Source organism: Carassius gibelio, chromosome A1, assembly GCF_023724105.1.
Source record: "Carassius gibelio isolate Cgi1373 ecotype wild population from Czech Republic chromosome A1, carGib1.2-hapl.c, whole genome shotgun sequence".
NCBI classification, from domain to species: domain Eukaryota; kingdom Metazoa; phylum Chordata; class Actinopteri; order Cypriniformes; family Cyprinidae; genus Carassius; species Carassius gibelio.
Window position 1 is genome coordinate 23,557,482 of NC_068371.1, and position 21,312 is coordinate 23,578,793.

At 36.3% G+C, this 21,312-nt stretch overlaps 3 protein-coding genes, 5 non-coding genes and 1 pseudogene across 10 annotated transcripts; 2 read left to right on the top strand and 7 right to left on the bottom strand.

Annotated features, from left to right (window-relative positions):
• The window catches only part of LOC128021237 (progesterone-induced-blocking factor 1-like), a 28,173-nt pseudogene extending 25,668 nt beyond the window's left edge, over window positions 1–2,505 (bottom strand).
• A 139-nt stretch (window positions 2,506–2,644) lies between these two features.
• Window positions 2,645–7,767, top strand: LOC128016059 (GPALPP motifs-containing protein 1). Of its 2 annotated transcripts, none has more exons than XM_052600427.1 (8): window positions 2,645–2,871; window positions 3,085–3,229; window positions 3,719–3,841; window positions 3,922–4,059; window positions 4,200–4,452; window positions 4,841–5,002; window positions 5,211–5,312; window positions 7,121–7,767. In XM_052600427.1, the coding sequence occupies exons 1-8, from the start codon at window positions 2,787–2,789 to the stop codon at window positions 7,337–7,339; spliced, it is 1,227 nt and encodes a 408-aa protein (XP_052456387.1). In that variant the 5' UTR covers window positions 2,645–2,786; the 3' UTR covers window positions 7,340–7,767. The 2 variants fall into 2 exon arrangements, with proteins under 2 accessions (XP_052456387.1, XP_052456378.1); XM_052600418.1 differs by having other exon boundaries at window positions 2,646–2,871; window positions 3,716–3,841.
• An 818-nt stretch (window positions 7,768–8,585) lies between these two features.
• LOC128016110 (general transcription factor IIF subunit 2) lies at window positions 8,586–14,578 on the top strand. Of its 2 annotated transcripts, XM_052600506.1 has the most exons (9): window positions 8,586–8,775; window positions 8,941–9,014; window positions 9,098–9,116; window positions 9,207–9,351; window positions 12,430–12,471; window positions 12,755–12,836; window positions 13,214–13,313; window positions 13,414–13,557; window positions 14,024–14,578. In XM_052600506.1, exons 1-9 carry the CDS (start codon window positions 8,710–8,712, stop codon window positions 14,141–14,143), a joined length of 792 nt encoding a protein of 263 aa, XP_052456466.1. In that variant the 5' UTR covers window positions 8,586–8,709; the 3' UTR covers window positions 14,144–14,578. The 2 variants fall into 2 exon arrangements, with proteins under 2 accessions (XP_052456466.1, XP_052456475.1); XM_052600515.1 differs by lacking the exon at window positions 12,430–12,471.
• Window positions 14,579–15,825: 1,247 nt separating this feature from the next.
• LOC128016120 (translationally-controlled tumor protein homolog) lies at window positions 15,826–20,210 on the bottom strand. Its single transcript, XM_052600529.1, has 6 exons — window positions 20,047–20,210; window positions 18,512–18,585; window positions 17,998–18,185; window positions 17,574–17,679; window positions 16,688–16,804; window positions 15,826–16,282 (listed from the first exon to the last, which is right to left on the bottom strand). Exons 1-6 carry the CDS (start codon window positions 20,072–20,074, stop codon window positions 16,280–16,282), a joined length of 516 nt encoding a protein of 171 aa, XP_052456489.1. The 5' UTR covers window positions 20,075–20,210; the 3' UTR covers window positions 15,826–16,279.
• Window positions 16,432–16,563, bottom strand: LOC128021294 (small nucleolar RNA SNORA31). The gene has a single exon (XR_008185511.1). It is a non-coding gene; the product is annotated as a small nucleolar RNA SNORA31 (small nucleolar RNA).
• On the bottom strand, window positions 17,079–17,149 carry LOC128021280 (small nucleolar RNA SNORD58). Its single transcript, XR_008185508.1, has one exon. It is a non-coding gene; the product is annotated as a small nucleolar RNA SNORD58 (small nucleolar RNA).
• Window positions 17,776–17,909, bottom strand: LOC128021300 (small nucleolar RNA SNORA31). The gene has a single exon (XR_008185513.1). It is a non-coding gene; the product is annotated as a small nucleolar RNA SNORA31 (small nucleolar RNA).
• On the bottom strand, window positions 18,371–18,441 carry LOC128021284 (small nucleolar RNA SNORD58). The gene has a single exon (XR_008185509.1). It is a non-coding gene; the product is annotated as a small nucleolar RNA SNORD58 (small nucleolar RNA).
• On the bottom strand, window positions 18,918–18,988 carry LOC128021277 (small nucleolar RNA SNORD58). Its single transcript, XR_008185507.1, has one exon. It is a non-coding gene; the product is annotated as a small nucleolar RNA SNORD58 (small nucleolar RNA).
• Window positions 20,211–21,312: the final 1,102 nt, after the last annotated feature.

Genomic DNA, 21,312 nt, shown 5'->3' on the forward strand with positions numbered 1-21,312 from the left:
CCAAAAAGAGAAGAAACATTTTTCACACCTCCATTAGTGATCTACTTTGGTTACGATGACTGTCCAGATCCTCGTTCAGGTAAGTCTTTTTCGCTTGCAGCTCAGTCACAAGAGCTCTCAGAGGGTTCACAACCTCGTAAAATCGAATTTATATGGGGGGGGAAACACATATGTACACACACACACACGTTTGTTTTTGTGAAAAGTGGGGACATCCCATTGACGCAATGGTTTTTATACTGTACAAACTGTATATTCTATGGCCCTACACCAACCCTACACCTAACCCTAACCCTCACAGGAAACTTTGTGCATTTTTACTTTCTCAAAAAAAAAAAAACGAATTCTGTATGATTAATAAGCGTTTTGAAATTATGTCCTCATAAGTCACCCTCTCCTTGTAATACCGGTGTCATACCCATGTCATTATACACAGTTGTGTCCTGATAGGTCACAAAAACAAGAGCACACACACACACACAAAATCTTCATTCCCAACTCCAGCTGATGATTCAGTGCTTGCCACCACATATTCAGGGATGGTGAGTTTGTCCTCAGACAGGTCCTTCAGCTCAGTGTACCTCTCCTGAGACAGCTCCAGGTCCCTCAGGCTCCTGCAGAGATCACCTGCTTGGTCACAAAGCTGACGGTTTGTCTCTTCCAGCTGCTTCTATCTGAGCATGATGGTGTCCATTTCCTGCTTCCTCAAGGATTGCTGCTTCCTGCATAAGCAGAAGCCACATTCAACCCTATAAAGCCTTTCATATTTTTATCATGTATCATATTTAACGTATGAATCTCTAAGGCCTCTATATGACCAAGATGATCAAACCTTTGCTGAAAGACCTGTTGTTCAAAATCTACTACATGCCTTGTGTTGTTCATACTTTTTTAGCATGTAAAAGGTCTTGCTGCCTTTTTGCTTTTTTCAAAGAAAGAATATATTTTATATTTCAAGATATTTCAAAATATTTTTCTGGTCTGCTGCAACAACTTGATTTAAGCATTTTCAGAAAAACTGTATTAAAATGTGAGTATCAAAAATGTTATATCAGGCTCTTGAGAAAAGTTTATTTGTTCATCTCTCAATCATAATTGTACTGCATTGCATTATATGTTTTGCATCCACTATAAAAATAACAGAGCTTTGATCGTGAAACTAAGCATTTAAATATCATCTTACTATGACATTTCTTTTGGAGATTCAGAGTTATTATTACAGCTATTATGTATATGCATTTATATATAAGTAATATGTTATTTTGTTATAAAGATCTCATTGATTTACATAACGAGCTATCAATCTTATTATTTATTTATACTATCTGCACCAAATAGTATATTTTGCCTCTGAATAAAAGTGAGATGTTTCTTAACTTATCATACTATATGAGACATAATTAAGCCTGATTTATTAAATATGATGTATCAAAGCATAAAACAACTATGCATTGCAAAGTGTGCAAAGTACTTTTTATTTTGTATTTTGTCTAAAGCTTCAAGTGTTCAATTTAATTATTATAATCATTTATGTTTGGTTTCATTTACATGAATCGAAATGGATAACTTTTTATTAGCTTAACATTCCTGGCCTGTTTTAACAGACCAATAAAAAATTAAAATAAAAATTTTATTAAACCACTTAAATGAAAAAAGGCACATTTATCAACCAATACCAAACTGACCACTGACAGATTGTAGGCTACATCTTTTTCTCAGTCAAACTGTGTGTAAATGAACCTGTTTTCATCCTGCTGTAGTTTGAGCTGAGTGTCCAGATGCAGAGCAAGCACCTGTTTCTGGTGGAGAGCATCGTTCAGCCTTTCCTCCAGCTCTTCTGTCTACAAGTGAATGTGCAAAACACTTATGGGTGAACAAATACAGCTGAGTTCATTACTTGAAAAACTGCTTTCAGTCTAATGTAAAGACCAGTTTTGTATTCACCAACCATTAACTTACCTTGGTAAGGTGGTCCACTTTGAGGTTGTTGATGAGCAGATTTTTCTGTGACAGCTCTATCTTCAGTTTTTGGAGGTTATGAAGCAGCTCTTTTCTTTCCAGGAGCTGTTTTGTCACCTTCCCTGCTCCATCCTTCTCCTCCGAAGAAGAGATGTCCTCGGTGGGGATTGCGTCTCCAGACTGATGTCCTCAGACTCGATGGAGCTGGAGATGTTTGTGGCGTCTCTTGGCTTCATCTTCTTCGTGGGCATCTCGACAGAGCTCCGGTCCAAAACTCCTACCGACTTGTCATCTGAGAGAAGAAGACTGTTCTTCAAAGCTGGACAGGTAGCAGATGGTAGCTCAGATGCTCGAGTGAAGAATTAACGGATAAGCGATGAAAGCTGGACAAAGCAAGGAGACAAAATGCGGTTATTTCGGCATAACCACCTGACTTTCACTGCCTCGTGACAAAAAAATAAAATAAAAAATAAGACAAAGTAATCATTTAATGTTATGCGTCACAGTTTACAATGTCTTTGTTTATTTTTATGATTACAACGGGGACGTATGCATCTCACCGACGGGTATTTTTAAGCGTCCCGCCTCCCATAGAAACAGCAACGACAGCAGAAGAGAAGTGACGTATGCGTTATTAAAGAGCGTGCGATTGAAAATAACGCGTCATCTGTAGATTCCGCCTGAACGGGACTCTTAATTTGAAAGATTCTTACCATTCCAGACCGGAAGTAAGCTGATGTGTTGTATCGTAGCGTATTTCCTGGTTTTGTGAACGAATAAATGTGTGTTTTATTATTATTTTTAACCACACAACCACACTATTTTTGATGTCTACTCAAAACATAATTGGACCCTCTTTGGCACCGACGATGGAAAAATGCAAAAATGATGATTCAGACGAAGAAGGCGCAGGTATGTTAACGCATAACGTTACACATTGTGGTAGCTGCTTTGTGAACTGCAATATATAATTATCTTATAATTTCGCAATTGCAAATGCATAACAAGGCTGATTGCCTTTAGATGCCACCCCCCCCCTTTTCCAACAACAGTTAAGTCATTAATTCTTTTAGATTTAACTGAAGTTTAAATGAATGCACAATAAATAATACACGCTGCCTCCAGTCATAGGTCCAGCTTTGCCTCCAAAATATAAAGCTTCAGAGTCCTCCAGCTCATGTGAAGACAGTGATCAAGAGGAGGTTGTATTCAAGAGAGCCAAATACTCATCATCATCATCATCATCATCTAGGAACCGGCCTTCTTCAAAGTACGATACTTGATGGGTTTTTCCAGATACATGTGTTTCTCAGGGATTCATAGTTAATGAAGTGGTTAGTCATAAATAAGCCACTTTTTATATATGCAAATTATTTTTTGTGTTGTGTTGGAACATAGTCAGCCTTACAAAGCATAATGTATCATATTTGATAAATACATTTAGAAGGCCCTTAAATGATCTATATGATCAAAAACATTGAAAACCCATATCTTCTGTCGTCTGATCCGTACTTACTTAAACTTAGGTTAACTTGAAAATACGATTCCGTCTGCCTTTTAAGAAACGTTTATTTGTTCATTTCTCAATCAACATTGTACTGCATTGCATTATATGTTTTGCCTCCACAATAAAAACTATAGAACCTTGACCACAAATCTAAGCATTTAAATATCATCTTAAGATGGATATGGAGTGGTAGCTGATATTTATGTGCAATTTGTTTCTGGTTACATTTTTTTTGTGGTTCTTTAACAGCAGCAGGGGCTACTTGAAAGATGAGGTGGATATAAAGCAAGTTCAAATGGATGAGGAGGATGATGATGGTTTCTTTGGTCCAGCTCTTCCCCCAGGATATCAAAAGCGAGACAAATCACCAGAAAGGTAATAAACTCTTGATAATAATATCCCACATAATCAGCATCCAATCTAAGTCGTGGATGAACTACATTTTGCATCTCCAGGCCACCTTTACTAGGACCTGCACTCCCTCCAGGATTTAAAAAACAAGATGAGGATGAAGATGCAAAGGATGACACCAGAGGGTTTTTAGGACCAGCTTTACCACCAGGATATCAAACCCAAGACAGATCTCCTGAACGGTAACAGGAATTGACAATATTACTGCTCTACACATTTTGTTGTTGTGTACAGTGGGTAGTATCACACACATAGTATCATATTTATTCAAATTCTACATACAGATGTAAACGTTAATCTAGGTTTTCCCCCTACTCTGCAGACCACCTGTAGGACCTGTTCTACCTCCAGGCTTTAAAAGACAAGATGAAGAGGAGGGAAAAGAAGATGCTAGAGGGATTTTAGGACCAGCTCTACCTCCAGGTTACACACCAGCAGTGTCAAGCGGTGAAGAAGAAGAAGAAGATGATTATGTCATTGGACCAATGCCATCAAAAGCACCATCCCAGGACTCTGTGGCGTTGGACATTGAAAGAAGAGCTCAGAGAATGAAAGACAAACTTACAGGAGTGGATGTAAGTGCTTCTTAAATCTATTAATTCAGCTATTATATTGGATATATTCTTCTTCTTCTTCTTCTTCTTCTTCTTCTTCTTCTTCTTCTTCTTCTTCTTCTTATTCTTCTTATTATTCTTCTTATTATTATTATTAATTATTTACTATATTATTATTTGTTTTTGTATATTGTAGATTTCTATCTTTGCACATATGCTTCTAATTTTATGCTTTATATACTTCCCATTTTTATTTCTGTTTACATCATACCTCAGGACAAGTCATTTTGCTGTTCTTGTACAATGACAATAAAAAACTTGAGTGGTTTGTTTTGTTCAAGACGAAAATAGATTTTGTTTTTCCCAGTGTGTGGGCAGACTAAACAATCTTGGGCTCTTCTGATTTTAGACTGGCCCCAAAGTGGTCAGAGAGAGCTGGATGATGGAGTTGCCTCCTGAGTTGCAGCATGTGGGCCTGGAAGCACGAACCTTTAAGAAAAAATCAGGCCCTGAGAACAAAGACCGCTCAATTTGGACTGACACTCCCGCCGACCGTGAGCGAAAAGCTAGGGTGAGTTAGCGATAGATGTAACTGAATTCAGATGTGAAATGTGGGGATTGTTGTGGAGAATCATCGTAGATTTCCCAGTGATTTCGCAGGTGATATAAACTGTGTATTCTTTTTATCTTTATGTTTTTATGTTTTTGGAACTGGGTTTTGGAAAAACAGGGATTTCAGGATATGTTTGTAAATTCCCTTCTTTTTTTGTCTTGCTTAGGAACGACTAGAGGCTAAGGAAAAAGGTGAATCTGCCAAGGATGATGGACCTCGTCTGCCTCAGAAAGAGATTGAGATGGCTGAAAAAGTTTCTAAATATAATGTAAGTTCAGTTAAATCCAGCTTTGTGATTTATTACAAAATGCACTTGAATGAAGTCAACAAAATGGCACTAATATTTTATGTTTATTTATTTATTTATTATTATAATTTTTTTTTTTGGTTTGGTTTTAGATTCAACTTTAATGTCATTATGCAGAGTAGTATGTACAGAGCTAATGAAATGCAGTTAGCATCTAACCAGAAGTGCTAGAATATAGTGTTTTATATACATAAAGTACAGAGTAAGTGAAGCTATGATATACAGAATGTACTGTGTAGTTGCTATATACAGTATTGAGCAGAGTATATACAGAATATAAATTTGTATGTACATTATGAACAGAGCAATGTAGGATTATATATACACATGAACAGCAGCAACGTGAGAACAGTGGTAATAAATACAGTTGGATGAGTGTGCAAAACACACGTTGCTCCTGTAACATCTGCCGGATGGAAGGAATGAGAAAAGTCCATGGTTAGGGTGAGAGGCATCCTTGATGATGTTTCTTGCCCTACCCAGACAGCGCTTATGATAAATGTTCTCGATGGAAGTTAACTGGGTGCCGGTGATCCACTGAGCAGTTTTCACCACCCGCTGGAGTGCTTTGCGGTCAGATGCGGCGCAATTGCTATACCATACTGCTCTCAATTTTGTTTGTCTTGTGGGTGTTTAGTTCTAGATTGTTGGTGGCACACCACACAGCAGGTGCTGGACCTCATCCCTGTAGGCTGACTCATCATCATCCTTATCAGACCTACCACTGTGGTGTCATCTGCAAATTTTATTATTGTTTGAGCCGTAAACAGGAACGCAGTCATGGGTGAATAGGGAGTACAGGAGAGGGCTCAGTACGCAGCCCTGTGGCACGCTGTGTGTTCAGGGTGATGATGGAGGAGGAGAGGTTATCTAACTTAACAGACTGTTAGTCAGAAAACCTAGAATCCAGTTGCAGATGGGTGTGGTGATTCCAAGCTGGCTGAGGTTGGAGGTTTTGCAGCTAGTGGGGACAGTTGTTTGGGCCAGGGACAGATTGAAAATGTCCATGAAGACCTCAGCCAGCTGCTCCACACAGGCTTTAAGCACACGACCAGGTATTCCGTCAGGGCCAGCTGCTTTCCATGCATTCACTTTACGCAGAGTGGAGTAAACATCTGATGTGGAGAGTGTGAGAGGCAGTTCACTGGGTTGATGCTCAGCTTTGAGTGAGATCTCCTTATTGTTTTGATCAAAACGAAAAAGTGATTGAGCTCGTCTGGGAGGGAGGCAGAGCTGGAGGGGGGCACGGAGTTAGGTAGTTTGTAATCCGTGATGGATTGTATGCCTTGCCACATACGCCGGGGGTCTGAAGAATTGAAGAGTTTGGCCTAGCAGATACTGAAGGCCGCATCTCTTGCTTTGAGCAGGAGGCGAACATCACTGTTCATCCAGGGCTTCTGATTGGGGAAATCTTTATTTTTTTGTGTGTGGTCACTCTGCTCACACATCTGTTGATGTGCTTCAGGACAGAGTTGGTGTAAATGTCAATGTCGATATGAGAGTTCGATATGAGAGTGGCCTGGGCAGCAAACTCACTCCAGTCTGTGTGCTGGAACTGATGTTGAAGAGTAGAGTCAGCACCTTCCAGCCAGATTTTAAACATTCTATTTTTTATTTATTTTATTTATTTATTAACAGTAAAACGTCTGGTTAAAAAAAAAAAAAAAGTTTTTGAGCATTTATTTGATCCAAACTACAGTTTATATATAAACTTACTGCTTAAGTATAAAAATGTGAATTTCAGTCTCAGAATGCCCATTTCTTTGTAGGAATCCAAGCGTGGTGAATCTCTCATCAGTATACACACTAAGAAGATGAAAAGAAAAGCTGAGGAGGATGCTTCAAAGCCTGTGGAAAGAAGACCCTTTGACAGAGATGCTGACCTCCAAGTCAATCGGTTTGATGAGGCTCAAAAAAAAGCTTTGCTCAAGAAGTCACAAGAGCTGAACACCCGCTTTTCACACAGCAAAGACCGCATGTTCCTATGAGGGACATTCAGCAAATCTATCTCTTGTTGTCAAGGATTCTTATTAAAGGAACGTTGTACTGCACTGGAATCATTGCAGCATCATCGTCATCAAAACATTTATGTACTTTGTTGACAATTATATGTAAAATTTAGAGGACCTCCTGAGGTTCCTCCTGAATTCGTCTTTTATATACCAATGGTTAATTGTAAGAGATAATGCATTAAAATGTCTATAAATTTTGTGACTTCTATTGTGAGTTTTTAGTCCGCCTTTTTATTCCTAAGTAATGAATACATAAGTATGTTTGTTTATACCCATTGATATCCTTTTGTTCCCCTGAATACTGACAGTTTTATGTTTTTTGGTCATGTATTGAGTGCTCATAGAATGTTCCAAGTTTAGATCACATGAACTTCACCTCAAAAATAAAAGAAAGAAAGAATTTATATTTTGCTTCATGACACGTAGACTGGTCTATATTAAGTCCATTAAAACGTTTTTGTTCTGTCATAACACTTCCATCCAAATTCCAATTACCTTGATAAAAAAAAAAAAAACCTTACTAAGATGCTGACAAATTAAATTCTAAAGCATGTATGTGTTATACATGTCACATTCTTGATTTATGCATTCGTCAACATTTGCATGTGCAGTACACTTTTACTATGTTACAGTAATGAGAATCGACATTCATATTGATAATTCTTAAGAAATATTTATTTCTGAACGCTTGAGACTATAAAATCAATCAGACAACGGTATTAATATGCATCATTCATTTGTTCATTCATAATAAAATCATAGCCATATGTAACTTATTACAGACATTGTAATTTTAAATAATGTAGTTTAATTACAATTTATTTTTGTTTTATTAAAGTTCTGATTTAACTCCTTATAGTAGGTGTTTATTTTATCATTATTGTTGTTTTATTATTATTATATTTTTTATACGTTTTATGCTATCAAAATATAAAGTGTCTTAATTCCTGTGAATAAATATCTCTGAAAATCACTTCTAAATAAGTCGGTTGCATTTACCAGAAATAGCAGTGTTTCTAAATAAAATGACAAATAGACGTAGAGAAAATATCTCCTTAATATCTTAACATTTCTTACTCTAATTCTACAATTACTGGATGAGCTAACAAAAAGAAAAAACTATTTTATTTGTCGACTATTCCGCTAAATCGCGGATTTTGTAACTACGTCACATCTGCATTAAATAACGCGCGTTTTATTTATTTTTTTGTCCTGACGGGCCACCGTACAACCGGTTCTGCTGCTGTTCTGCTGTTGATAGTGTGTTAGCTAACGAGTTTGTCTCGTTGAAGACGTGCACTAAATCCACATGAAATAACTAGAATATATTTAAACTATTAATAATCATGTCAGACAAAGGAGAGGTGGATTTAACCGGGGCAAAGCAGAACACGGGTGTATGGCTGGTCAAAGTAAGTGTTTTAAATAAGTTAGCTCAATGATGAACAGCTACAGTCAGTTGTACATGACTTAAGCATCTACAAACACCTCGCATGGTTTATATGTCGTGCAGTGTAATTATTAAAACCATATTAAATGCACTGTTTTAAAGCTATGTTTGCATACACTTTATAAAGGTCCCAAAGTATTTGGCCCAGCAGTGGACCAAAGCCACAGGGAGAGGAGAAGTTGGAAAGCTCCGGATATGCAAGTATGTGGCAAGAACAGGTCTCATCTACAAGCACAGCGTTAATTCAACCATTAATATTCATACAATTGTTGTTGTTTGTGCAGGAATCAAGGCAAAGCGGAGGTAACTGTTATGTCTGTAAACATCCAGTGTTTTATATTTGAGGCATGTGTCTTTAAGTGGATTCAGTGTTGTTGTGATTTTGATTGACAGGTGTCTTTCACACTCAATGAGGAGCTGACCACCGTGGACACCATCGGGGAGAAATCCTCCATGGTACGAGCCCCTAGAGAGCACCCATTCACTCTGCAGACGGTCGGTGGACAGACTCTGGCTGTTTTCACCGAAAACTCTTCAGGTGAGAAGCAGGATGTCAACCAATACATGCAATGCTGTGATCTGCTGTGCTTTTAAATGATGTGAAGATAAAGTACAACAATTTGTTGTTAGTTGAAGAAAGTGTTCATTTAACTGAGTAAATTAGATAACCATTTTTAATAATACAAAGTAATATCTTTCTTTATATTAAGTCAGCTTACAAAAAATGCTGACTAATTATTTGATCATTACTTTTATTTAATATTATGTTAATATCTTAAGATTTTGATTTTAAGAGCATTTTTACTTTTTTATGATAAAGAGTTTTTGTACTTTTTGGGGACATCATTTGATGTCCAATGTGAAATTATTCCAGAACCGCTTGATTATAATACATAGAAGATGGTCACTTAAGAACAGTGAGCATTCACTTGAAATTGTTCTGTATGTTTAGAACGTGCAGGATGAAAATGCATCAGACAGTGTGTAATAATAAGAAATAAATAGAATAGATTTAGTTGTTATAGCGCAAAAAAAAATAATTTCCGAAAATGTTAAGGATCCCTTTCTGTGTAATCTTTTACAGAATTTATAAATGTCCATATTTTTATTTTTATCTTTCTTAATATGAAGAATCAGCTGTTCTATTTAGAATTGTGTTTTGACCGTTTAGTTGAATAATTACATTACCGATGACAGACAAGGCAGAGTTCATTTGAAAAATGAATTTATTATTCGACTTATGCATAGTATATGAATATACACATATTTTATTGCCCATATTTTAATTGAAAATATTAATAATAGCAAAAACAGTACAAAGTGAATTTCACTCAACCTATATATGTTAATGAAAAGCAGAGATGTCTGAAATAGAAGACTATAATGTTAGTTATTTACGTTTTAATAAAAGTTATTATAAAGTTTATTTTTTTTCCTGTTAACTGACCATTTGCTTTCAAACAGCTAATTTGGTAAGTCATTCCGTGCCATCTCTGGGATTTTCTGTACAGACTTCCGTTTCCTCCAGTTCTGTTTAATTTCTCTTGGTACTCTTTGTCTGCTGTGTGTGAGATGAATCAGATATTAGGTTGTGATAGCTTTCATCTGGTCTCTCAAGCTTTTGCAGTTGCTAACCTCTGCCTTTCAATCAGTGTATGTGATTGTGGTGTTTTAATGGTTGAAGACATTAGAATGGGCCTTCAGATATCACTGATTTTGGAAACCTAATCTCCTGACTGCTTTAATTATTCCTTGATTAACGTGGAGTTGTGTTGTGAAGCTTGGGTGTCTGTGCATGACCAGCTCTGTATAGTTTCCATGCTAATTCTTGTTTCTCTGTTGTGAAAGTGAGGATTTCTTTAGGTGTTGTAAAGGTGCTTGAGTTCCAAAGCCTGGGCACTTCTTCGGTAAAGTGACCAGTTGTTCAAAAAAATGGGGCTCAATGAAAATGTTTTTATAGTCCTAATAAATTTAGATTGTGAAATATTATATGATCTTTTTTTATTAACTTTTATAATTTAATACATTTTCAATTGTATTTTATTCCTTTGATGGCAAAGCCGAATTGTAGCTTTTTTTTTTTTTTTTTTTTTTTTTTAAGTTATGATTTTTTGTTGTTGACTAAGGGTTCCTACGCAGTTTGGAAAAGTATGGAATTTGATTTGAATAATTTGCAGGTCTGGAAGAGTATTGAAAAAAGAAAGCAGAATATGGAAAAATATTAGCGATTACAGACTGTTAGTTTTTTAGAATAGAAAATTATAAATGGAATTTAAATAAATTGATTATACAATGAGTGTGTTATGGCAGCTGTTAAGTCCTTCTTTAGTGACTGTCAAATACGATTGAATGAATTCAAGGTGGACTTCAATCATTATGCTAAAATACAGGTTATATTGCAGTTTATTTTCTCTGGATATTCATTGCACCATATTATAGAGCCTCTAAAAGGACCTTTGAAAAAAAAAAAACATACAGACTTTAATGTGCGCATGATACACCATTAAACGTAACATATAGGACCATGCACACTGATCTATTGCACCATCAGCCCATTTTGCGGTGTGGTTTGGCTGCCACAGAAAAGGCTATGCATTAAAGCAGAACTAAGACCTTGAAATATGACGTACTGCCAGATTTGTAACACTTTTTTTAAACATATGTATGTACAATACCAGTCTTTTTATAAACCATTGGACTTGGCAAATAGGACAATGCACACAGCCATATTATCAGCTCATTTTGTGCCATGGTTTCCTTGATACCACAGAGGATGCTAAAGTGCACATTATGTCCTGCTATTAGAGGTACTGCCCTAAGGAAAGCGAATAGATCTCTATTAATACAGGTTCATCCATGCTTTAATTTTCTTCACAGTAAGATTTATAATTTATAAACCAAAAAAAATGCATAAGCAAGCAAAATATTCCAGTGTGCTTATAAATAGTTTATCGAGGGCTAGAAAAATGCATTGTGTGCATGAAAGTCTGTATGCTTCTATGTTTGCAATAAAATCGATGAAAAAAAAGAGTAATATTTAAGACTACTATATACAAAATATAAAGCTCAAATAATGCTCTATTAACTGTAAAATATGGTGTGAAAATCTATTGAGAGGTTTGGAAATTCGTATTATGAAATGGAAAATGTGTAGGAACCCTGTGTTGTTGTTTTCAGGATAATGAATTTTTAGTTTTTTAATTACTGTCACTTTTGATTACTATAATGCATCCTTAAACAGTATTAATATTATTAGCATTAAGTATTAATTTCTTTAAAAAAAAAAACAATCCTGAGCCCAAACTTTTGTTTGTACGTAATAATAAATGCACTGTTTTATATGAATCTCCACATCTTTGAAGACTGGGTAGGGACCTTTGGTTTGTGGTTTTTGGGTTAATTTAGATCAATCTCCTCAGTGGTTTCAGTAAAACGAACTCATGAACTGACTGATCAGAGGTTCTGTGTGGCGTATTGGTAATATCTGCGTTGTTTGTGTCTATTTGTCCGTTTGCTTTCGCTGACTGCTATGTAAGAAGCTGCCGTGAGGCTTGGCCTGCCGTGATTATTTTGGCATGTACTCCCCCTCGTTCTCATGTTGCCATCCCTCTCGTAGGGCAGTCAGATGCCGAAGCCGGCGGCTCAGGTACAGGCCCAGGTGAGTGCTCACCGTCGCCCCCTGCTTGAGTGGAGGTCCAGGATATAATGATCTAATGGCCTTTGATTTGACAATCAGCCCAAAAAAAAAAAAAAAAATCAATTTGAAATGCTTTCTGGGACCTAATTTAAAGAATTGGTGTATTGAAAATGTACAGAAAGCACTGTTGGCCTCTCACTTCTGATGTAATGACGGAGCAGTAATGGGCTGTGTGTTGCAGCAGCGATTGCATAGTTACAACTGTCACAACTGTGAGTATTAATGTCTCTCTTCTCTCACAAAGATAAAATTGCACTGGAAGGATTGGTGGTGCAGAGAGCTGAATGCAGACCGGCCGTCAATGAAAACTACATGAAACTAAAGAAGTATGTTTAGAATATGCAAACACTAGTTCTGTTTATTTAGTGAAATGCCTACACAGAAAGCATTATAAATTCTCATAGAAACTCATAAGGGATTCATTTATGGGCCATATATAAGCTCTATATGTGCAGCAACTCTGTGTGCCAAACAAATATCCTGAACTCACAACACTAGCAAGTGAGCACTAACCTTACTCTAAACCTTAAAGGACAACTTTTTTTGCATCTTTAAAAAGAGAAAGAAAATCGATTTCAGTCATACGTTTTATTAGGTCTATACAGGTCCACACACGATCTATTTCAAGACCTGTGATGTCTGATACATAAAATTAATTAGGCTAATGGCCAGAACTCATAAAGGATGTTGTGTTATTTTGCAGACTGCAGATCGAGGAGTTATCCAAACCCATGAGGTTCTCTCAACAGCTCGACAAAGCAGTCACCACCAACTACAAACCGGTGGCTAATCACGCCTATAACGTACGGCAAGCTTTCGCATCATCAGCTGTGGGAAGTATCTGATATGCAGTTGATTGTTGATGCACACTCTGTTTGTTCCTTTGTTGTTGTTTTATCTCAGCTGGACTATGAAAAGAAGAAGAAAGAAGAAGGGAAGAGGGCCCGAGGAGATAAACAGCAGGTGCTGGACATGTTGTTCTCTGCTTTTGAGAAGCATCAGTTTTATAACATTAAGGATCTGGTGGACATCACAAAACAGCCAGTGGTGAGTTACATTACAGTAACACTACGCTACAGACTACTGTGCAGAAGTTTGGGGTTGGTCATTCTGTTTTTTAAGTCTCTTATGTTTACAAAGCTGCATTTATTTGATCATACATACAGTAAAGCATTAATATTGTGAATATAACTGTTTTCTGTTTGAATTTGTTGTGAAATGTCACATTTATTTGATGCTACTACTCCAGTCTTCAGTGTCACATGATCCTTCAGAAATCATTTTAATATGCTGATTTGGTGTATTAGTGATTAAAACTTTTGTGCTGCTTAATAAATATATATATTTCGCATATATTGAGAACCATTACACAATTTATTTAGGATTTCTTAAGTTATTGGAAATATAAATTTTCTCCAAGTATTTACTGTATTTTTTTTATTTATTTAATGCATACTTGATGAACCTTATTGTTCACTACAAGGCTGCCTATTAAGTCTTCCTTGTTCTCTAGATTTATTTGAAGGAGATTCTTCGAGACATTGGTATATACAATATCAAAGGCACCCACAAGAACACCTGGGAGCTCAAACCAGAGTACAGACACTACCAGAACGAAGAGAAGAGCGACTGATTACCATTGGACTCTGGGTGGCTATGAATACCTGAAAAGCCGACTTCCCCAATAAGTTCAAAATGTTGTGTCTGGATAATTTCTTCAAGGATGATTCGGTTGTTTTTAGAGGTGCATCAGAAAACTATGTGGCATTTTATAATGCGGAGCAGTTTTTTAATGCTTGTTATATTGACCGATTCCCATGAAGAAGAAAAAAAACCTAGTAAGAGTAGTTCAAGTCTTCAGTCATCTGAAAATGAAAAGAACTTATCATCTTAATGTTTTGTATAAAAAGGTGATGTTGGATTTTTTTCTTATTCAAAGAAACATTTATAGAATAATGATAAACAATAGTTTTATTCAGATTTAGTTTTCTGATTGAAACACTTATTTTAGATAGTATTTTGTGTTCTTAAATGCTCTTGAAATAAAGGTTTTTGTATGAATAAATAATTTGTTCCATGTATGATTTTTTTATTCTTACAATTCACCCAGGACTGGGGTTTAATATGTAAATAAAACATTTAAATGGTTAAGTTAAAATTAATTCAGTTCAGATAAACTATTTAATATCAGAAACACTTTAGTTAAAAAAATTAAGTTGTACCATTGTTAAAGCAAAGTTTACGGCAATGTGTTTATGAAAAAAGAAAAAAAAGCAGCTCATCAAAATGGGGGTCATTATTAAGGCTTTGTAGCCACAAAAACCAATTATATTTTGCACCAACAAATCTACTATATCTTATGGAGGTAGCTGATTGAGACCACTAATGAAACCAACAATCTGGATAAGCATAAGCATTATCCAGGGATGTCTGCAGGACATTAAAAATCAGCCTGAACAATTGCAAGCCCCAAAAGGTTTGAAGCATAACACTACACTGCATTGTTATGGATTTGGCATTCTCTATACTGATGCTAAAGACACTTTAATGTGCTTAATTACTTTAATTAAAATACAATTCAGAACCACTTTCACATGCAAATGTCAGACACCCATCTTCACCCAAAAACAAGGGGCATTTGTGCTTTTAATACACATCTGAATAAGCCCCAATGGTTTGCTCAGACAAATACACTCCTATCATAATCTGTAACTTAGCATAGCGTTTGCCTAAACTCCTAATTGAGGCATTTAAACATTTGCTTTTGTTGCAAAGTTTGGAATTACATTACTCCTGGCAAGTCAAAAGGCTATCTGAACATCAAACCTTAATCATAAAAAAAAAAAAAACTCAAAACAGTAAGGTCTACATATAGATATATCTTTTATAACTAGAGTCTACAAAAACAGCATAACGCCATTGTTAAATAACTATTTCCAAGTAAAAAATACAACATGCAGCTTTTAATGGTGATGGTTTTGCCCACCATGCCATATAACTAGGTGGGAAAATTGTGGTAAAACGCTTATAATTTTCTTACCTTTGTTTTTATTTAAAGTCGTTTTATTTTCATAATTTCTAATTTAGTTTATTTAGTCTAACTTGTTGTATAATTCATTGTACATACAGTTCAGTGAATTTGATTAAAACATCTGAAGATGGGAGGGAATGTAAATATTTGGGAACCTCTGATGTAAGGCCTTCCAATTCACCTTGAAGAGGCTCATTTCCTCTACCCTTCATTAGAATGGTTTCCTTTATCACATTTCAAGTTGATGACACGAGGCAATTTACAAAGTAAACACATGCAAAAACTTCAGTTAGCCAGCAGCTTGACTTTATTCAAATACTGGTGCCAAGAAATCCTATACAATCCTGTGATTCAATATGTAACGGGGAAAATTACAACTGTACATATGCTGAAACAGTAGCCGACATGCACAGCAAATGAGAAGCCTGCAGTCAACTTCACCTCAATGACAAAGAAATAAAAGAAAACTCCAAAGTTACTCTGATTCTTTTACCACAACCTTTTAACATTGCGGCTTGGCTTGCTAAAAGTCCTGTTTTTAATTTCATGAAAGGAGAGTTCACATCTTCTCGTAGTAGACATAAGCCAATCAAGAAATAAAAACAGTGGCCTTGTGAAGTTAAAAGAGCCTCTGGTCCTGATGGAGAGGATGAGGAGGAATGATTGGTTTAATCCAGGGGCCCGGTCCACCAAACAGAGGCCAGAGTTGGAGGAGTAACTTGTAGACACTTGGGAAGTTTACTATGGCAAGAAAGAGAAACACAAAACAATCAGTTTTGTTTCAAGCTAATACAATCAAACACTTCAGCAAACCCTTACAAAAAAGCTTGAAGATAACATTTATCAAGTCACCAGATTTTGTTAGATGCTTTCAAAAGCAACTGAAATTGTCATTTTCTCCTCAATTTAGTCTTTTCCAACCACCTTCCAGATGGCCAGACATTATGAGGAATATTACTGTTGCATCCTTGTGCAAACCCAGAGGCCACCAAGTATGGCAACAGGCCTATCAGTGGATGCTTCACAAGAGGATTCTAGAAACACTATTTCGAAGCAATAATTTGAGCAAGGGCATACTAATCTTTATTTTTCAAGGCAACTCAATGCAAATAAACACTTAAGAGACACAAGAATTCATAAACTTACACATTTCTCAATCTCTAAGCCATCCTTGAAGAAAAGCATGAATGGGGTGACGCCATCCTCACGGAAGTCAAGGAGACCAATTGTGCCATCTGGGTTCATGGATTCGCCAGTGAAAAACTGTAGGAGGTGGAGAATAACAACACCCATTTAGCATTATATTTGATTGGTTCAGACCTCTAACTAAAAGTCCTGTTTTTATTTTAACAGACATTACAGTATAGAAGTTTATGGTACTGACTTTAGCTGACCAATCACTCAGGGTAAAAACTTTACCAATAACAGAGCAGCAGCTGTACAAACAATGCTAATATCTACAGAATTGACTAGAAAATATGGGGTTGAAGACACAAATTTAGGTCTCAAATCAGTGTGCCGAAGCCCAACCAGGGTATGTACTCAGAACATGGTTTGTTTTCATAGGTCGTAACCTACAAAGGTGTCCTAAGTTGGTCATCATTGTACACCCTTAAGAGAGCTTTCACTTTAGTGGTCAAATATTTGGAGTCAGTAAGAAAGAAATGAACCCTTTCATTCAGAAAGGACGCATTTAATACTGCGCTTTTGAATTTTGTATTCTTCAAAGGATCCGGAATCTTTTTTCAATTTCCACAAAAATATGAAACCGCAGTTTAATGCAGATTACAAAACGTTTCTTGAGCAGCAAACCAGCATATTGGAATGATTTTGGAAGGAACAGGTGAAAACTGAAGACCTTGCATCACAGGAAATACAATTTTAAACTATATTAAAACTTAATGTCGCAATATTTCATAATATCAGCATATTTTCAAGTGAAGAGACTTTTCAAAAACAAGAATCTTATCCCAAACTTTTGAGCCTATACAACTACGACAGAATGACAGTATCAGCTGTTACTGTAACCCACCTGATAGTTTTTGATGTTGCCTAAAATTTTCTTGACCTCAGCTGGTGCGTTAGCCATGAAGGGGTCTACCCTGTCAGGTGAAACTTCCTGTAGCTTGGCTTTCACTCTGTTATATATAAAAAAAAAAAAAGCAGTTATTAGCAAAATAACCAGGTTTCATTTAGTCTTGCAAACTGCCAAGTACAGCTGTTTTAGGTAAAAGTTGTGTAGTCCCCAATTCAATCTTACGCGCCACTAATAGGGCAGGCAGAAAGCGCAGGGACATTTCATTTTGCATCTCAAAATATTAAAACCCAGGTGGCCACAATGCAAGACTCTGAGCTGTCAATGATGCATAAATAAGTCATAATACAATAGGAAAGTTAACGTTAACATTGATATTTACAGTACTACATGCACTTCTCAATGGTGATTTCAGACTTACGCCTTCATGTAGTCCTTGATGTAAGCCGTGTAAGACTTCTTGTCATAGGAGGTCTCCTGAAGTTTGTGGTTGAGGACGATATCTACACCGCTGACAGTGGTAGAATCACAGCCTTCATCCTGAACTTCGGCTGACGCATTGCCACCAATCAGTGAATCATCTATGTCTCCCTCCGACCTGCTGATCATCTGCAAAACAGAGACAATGACTGGAGCTGATACCACACCAATCACTCAAGCTAAAAAAAACTCACTCCCAACAATGATTGGGAATTGTACAATTAATTTAAATCTCTACAAAACTGATTTCAAAGATACTCAGACTAATTTGGGTCTCAAAACTAATTTAGACTGATTTTCGCCCATCATAGACATGTACTCGGAACATGGTGTGTTTTCATAGGTCTTAACCTACAAAGGTGTCCTAAGTTGGTCATCATCGTACATCCAAGAGAGGGCTTTCACTTATAAAATCGATTTAGAGAAAGTCATTTGGTTTAAAATAACCCACATACCTTTCCCTCAACTTCAATCATCATTCCATTCTCAGACTCTTTGATTTTGTAGATGTCGGAGAACATCTCATCCCCTGTGAAAATAAAATGGATAAAAATGAATAACTGTAACCATCACAATGTGTCCCAGGGTATTTTGGCTCGGAAAGAGTGATGCAAAATGTTTTAAGTCACAATAGAAATACCCATTTAGCATTACACGTCATTGTTTAAGACCCCAATTAAAAGTTTGGGTCATTATGACATGGACTGTAGCTGACCAATCAATCAGGGTAAAAACTGCAACATTAACATATAGAGTGGCAGCTGTATAAACAAAGCTAATATCTACAGAACTGATTAGAAATTTTGGTGTTGAAAGACAAATTTAGGTCTCAACTCGGTTTGCCAAAGCCCATCCAGGGTATGTACTCAGAACATGGTTTATTTTCATAGGTCATAACCTACAAAGGTGTCCTAAGTTGGTCATCATTGTACACCCTTAAGAGAGGCTTACATTACAAAAGTTTGGCCTCAGTGAGGTTTTTTTGGGGGTTAATGTAATCACATAAGTCTAAAAATTAGTTTTAGGCAGAGTACAACCACTAAATATATACCCCACCCCCCCCTTTTTAGGGTCTTCGGCACGGGGTTAATTAACATAGAATGAACAATGCCCGAAACGTTACCAACAATCTCTGGTTTACTCACGAAATACTCATTCACCTCTTTACAGTTTCCTCCTCCCTCTTTTCACATGGACGCTTTAAAACTTATCTATCGCATTTTCACTTCTAATCTCTGTCAGCAGTGTTCACTGGAATGTTCCGAGTCGAACATTCTTAAATGTGTTCCTCAGAACGACGGAGAGCTTCGAAATATCCGTCACTGTTCGAGATAATGGTTAACGTCCCACGTTTATTTAACGTCACACGAGCGTTAATGACAATTAAAGGGGCTGAGAAAAGATGACGAAATGGAGTAACGCCAAAGTTAAAGTGAAGTGACTCGACTAGTAACACGCCCTGTTTGCGATCATTTCATCATCTCGGAGATTTGTGAAATAAATTAGGGAAAAAAACTAATTTTCATACATTGCTTCCGATTTGGTCATGTAAAAAAAGTATATTAATAAAAAATACTTTTTTCAACACCAACAGTAATTGAAGATTATGGGTGTTAAAGTAACCCAACAGCACAACTTCTATCGAGCACAAACTGGCTAACCGGCGTTTTTGTTCAGCTTCTAACACTCCCATAAACCGCCCGATTCGCTTGAATATAAACCCAACACTTTTATAAACTGAAGAAGTGTTGGCGTAACATAATTCGCAATAGTACGGTTGGTCAAGTTATTTAGGAGCTCAGCAATGAAACGCGCGCCTACGCGGTTTCGTAGCATGGTTAGCCACGAGGCTAACAGTTCGAGAGTTAGGCCGCAGCGAGTCGAGAGAGATCACCGGCTCTTTTTAACAAATTAACATCATCGGACGACAAAAATACTGGTAAAACCGTACGATTCTGGACTACGACGGTGTGTTAGACACTGTTCTTACCGGTGATGATGTCCTTATAGATGATCATTTTGTTGGATTGTATTTGGGGGTGTCAGGGAGCAGCGCTGGCCGTGATCTGATCGTGGACTCAGCTGAAAAGGCCGGCGCGTGGATTGAGCGTGTTATATATGCAGTGAAAAACACGGGCGCCCTCTAACGGTGAAACACCAAATAAACCGACGACACGTCTTGAGAGTTTCACATGCTAACATAACTTTTAGCATATTAGCATGATGTTCTTTTCCTCGATAGTGTTTAAGGTGTTCCAATGAACAAAACAATGACATTTAAATACGTATGTTTATTCATATGTCAGTTCTTTCTCTGTCTGGAAATATTCAAATTAGTCAAATAGTACAGCCATTTTTGTTTCTTTAGTTGGTGTTGGATGAGTGGGGAGTTAACAGAGGTGTAAAACGTAGCCTACTGAAAGATTTTACAAAGTAAAAGTACAAGTATCTGGCCAAAAACATACTTGATTAAAAGTTAAAAAGAGTACAACTTTAAATTGTGCCCAAGTATTAAAATAGTAAAAGTCCTTTTTTCCTTTCTAACTGATATACAGAAGTTTGGTTAAAGGGAGAAAACTAAACAAAAGGGAAAGGGATTAAAAGAAAACTTTATCCTTTCCACCCTCATGCCATCCAATATACAGTATATATTACTTTCATTTATCAGATGAACACAAACTAAGAGTTTAATATATATATATATATATATATATATATATATATATATATATATATATATATATATATATCTTAGTTCAATGCAAGGGAATGGGACGTCCAAAAATGAATATGACAGACAGTAACTCATACAACCACTGTTAATGATTTAGTGTATTCTTAAGTTAAAGGATAAATACAAATAAATAAATAAATAAAAAACAATATTTTAAACTTGACCGTCATGTTCACTTTGTGTGGTTTCTGAAGTGGTCCTGTCCTCTTGCATTATACAGACTAAAAATATTTTCCTGTGTTCATCTGAAGAAAGAAAGTCATAAACATGTGGGACGACATAAGGGTGTGTAAATGATTTTAAAAATAAAAATTACAGTTTTTTCTCCAGACATGTAATCAAGTAATAGTACAATTAACTGGTTTAAATTGTACATGAATAAAGTACAAATCCCCCCAAATATTACTTAAGTAAAGTAATCAAGTACAATTACTCAAGTATTTTACAACTCTGGGAGTTGGAGAAAAAAAAATAGCATAGAATTTACGTAAGTCATATTAGTATGCGACAAATTAAGAGTCA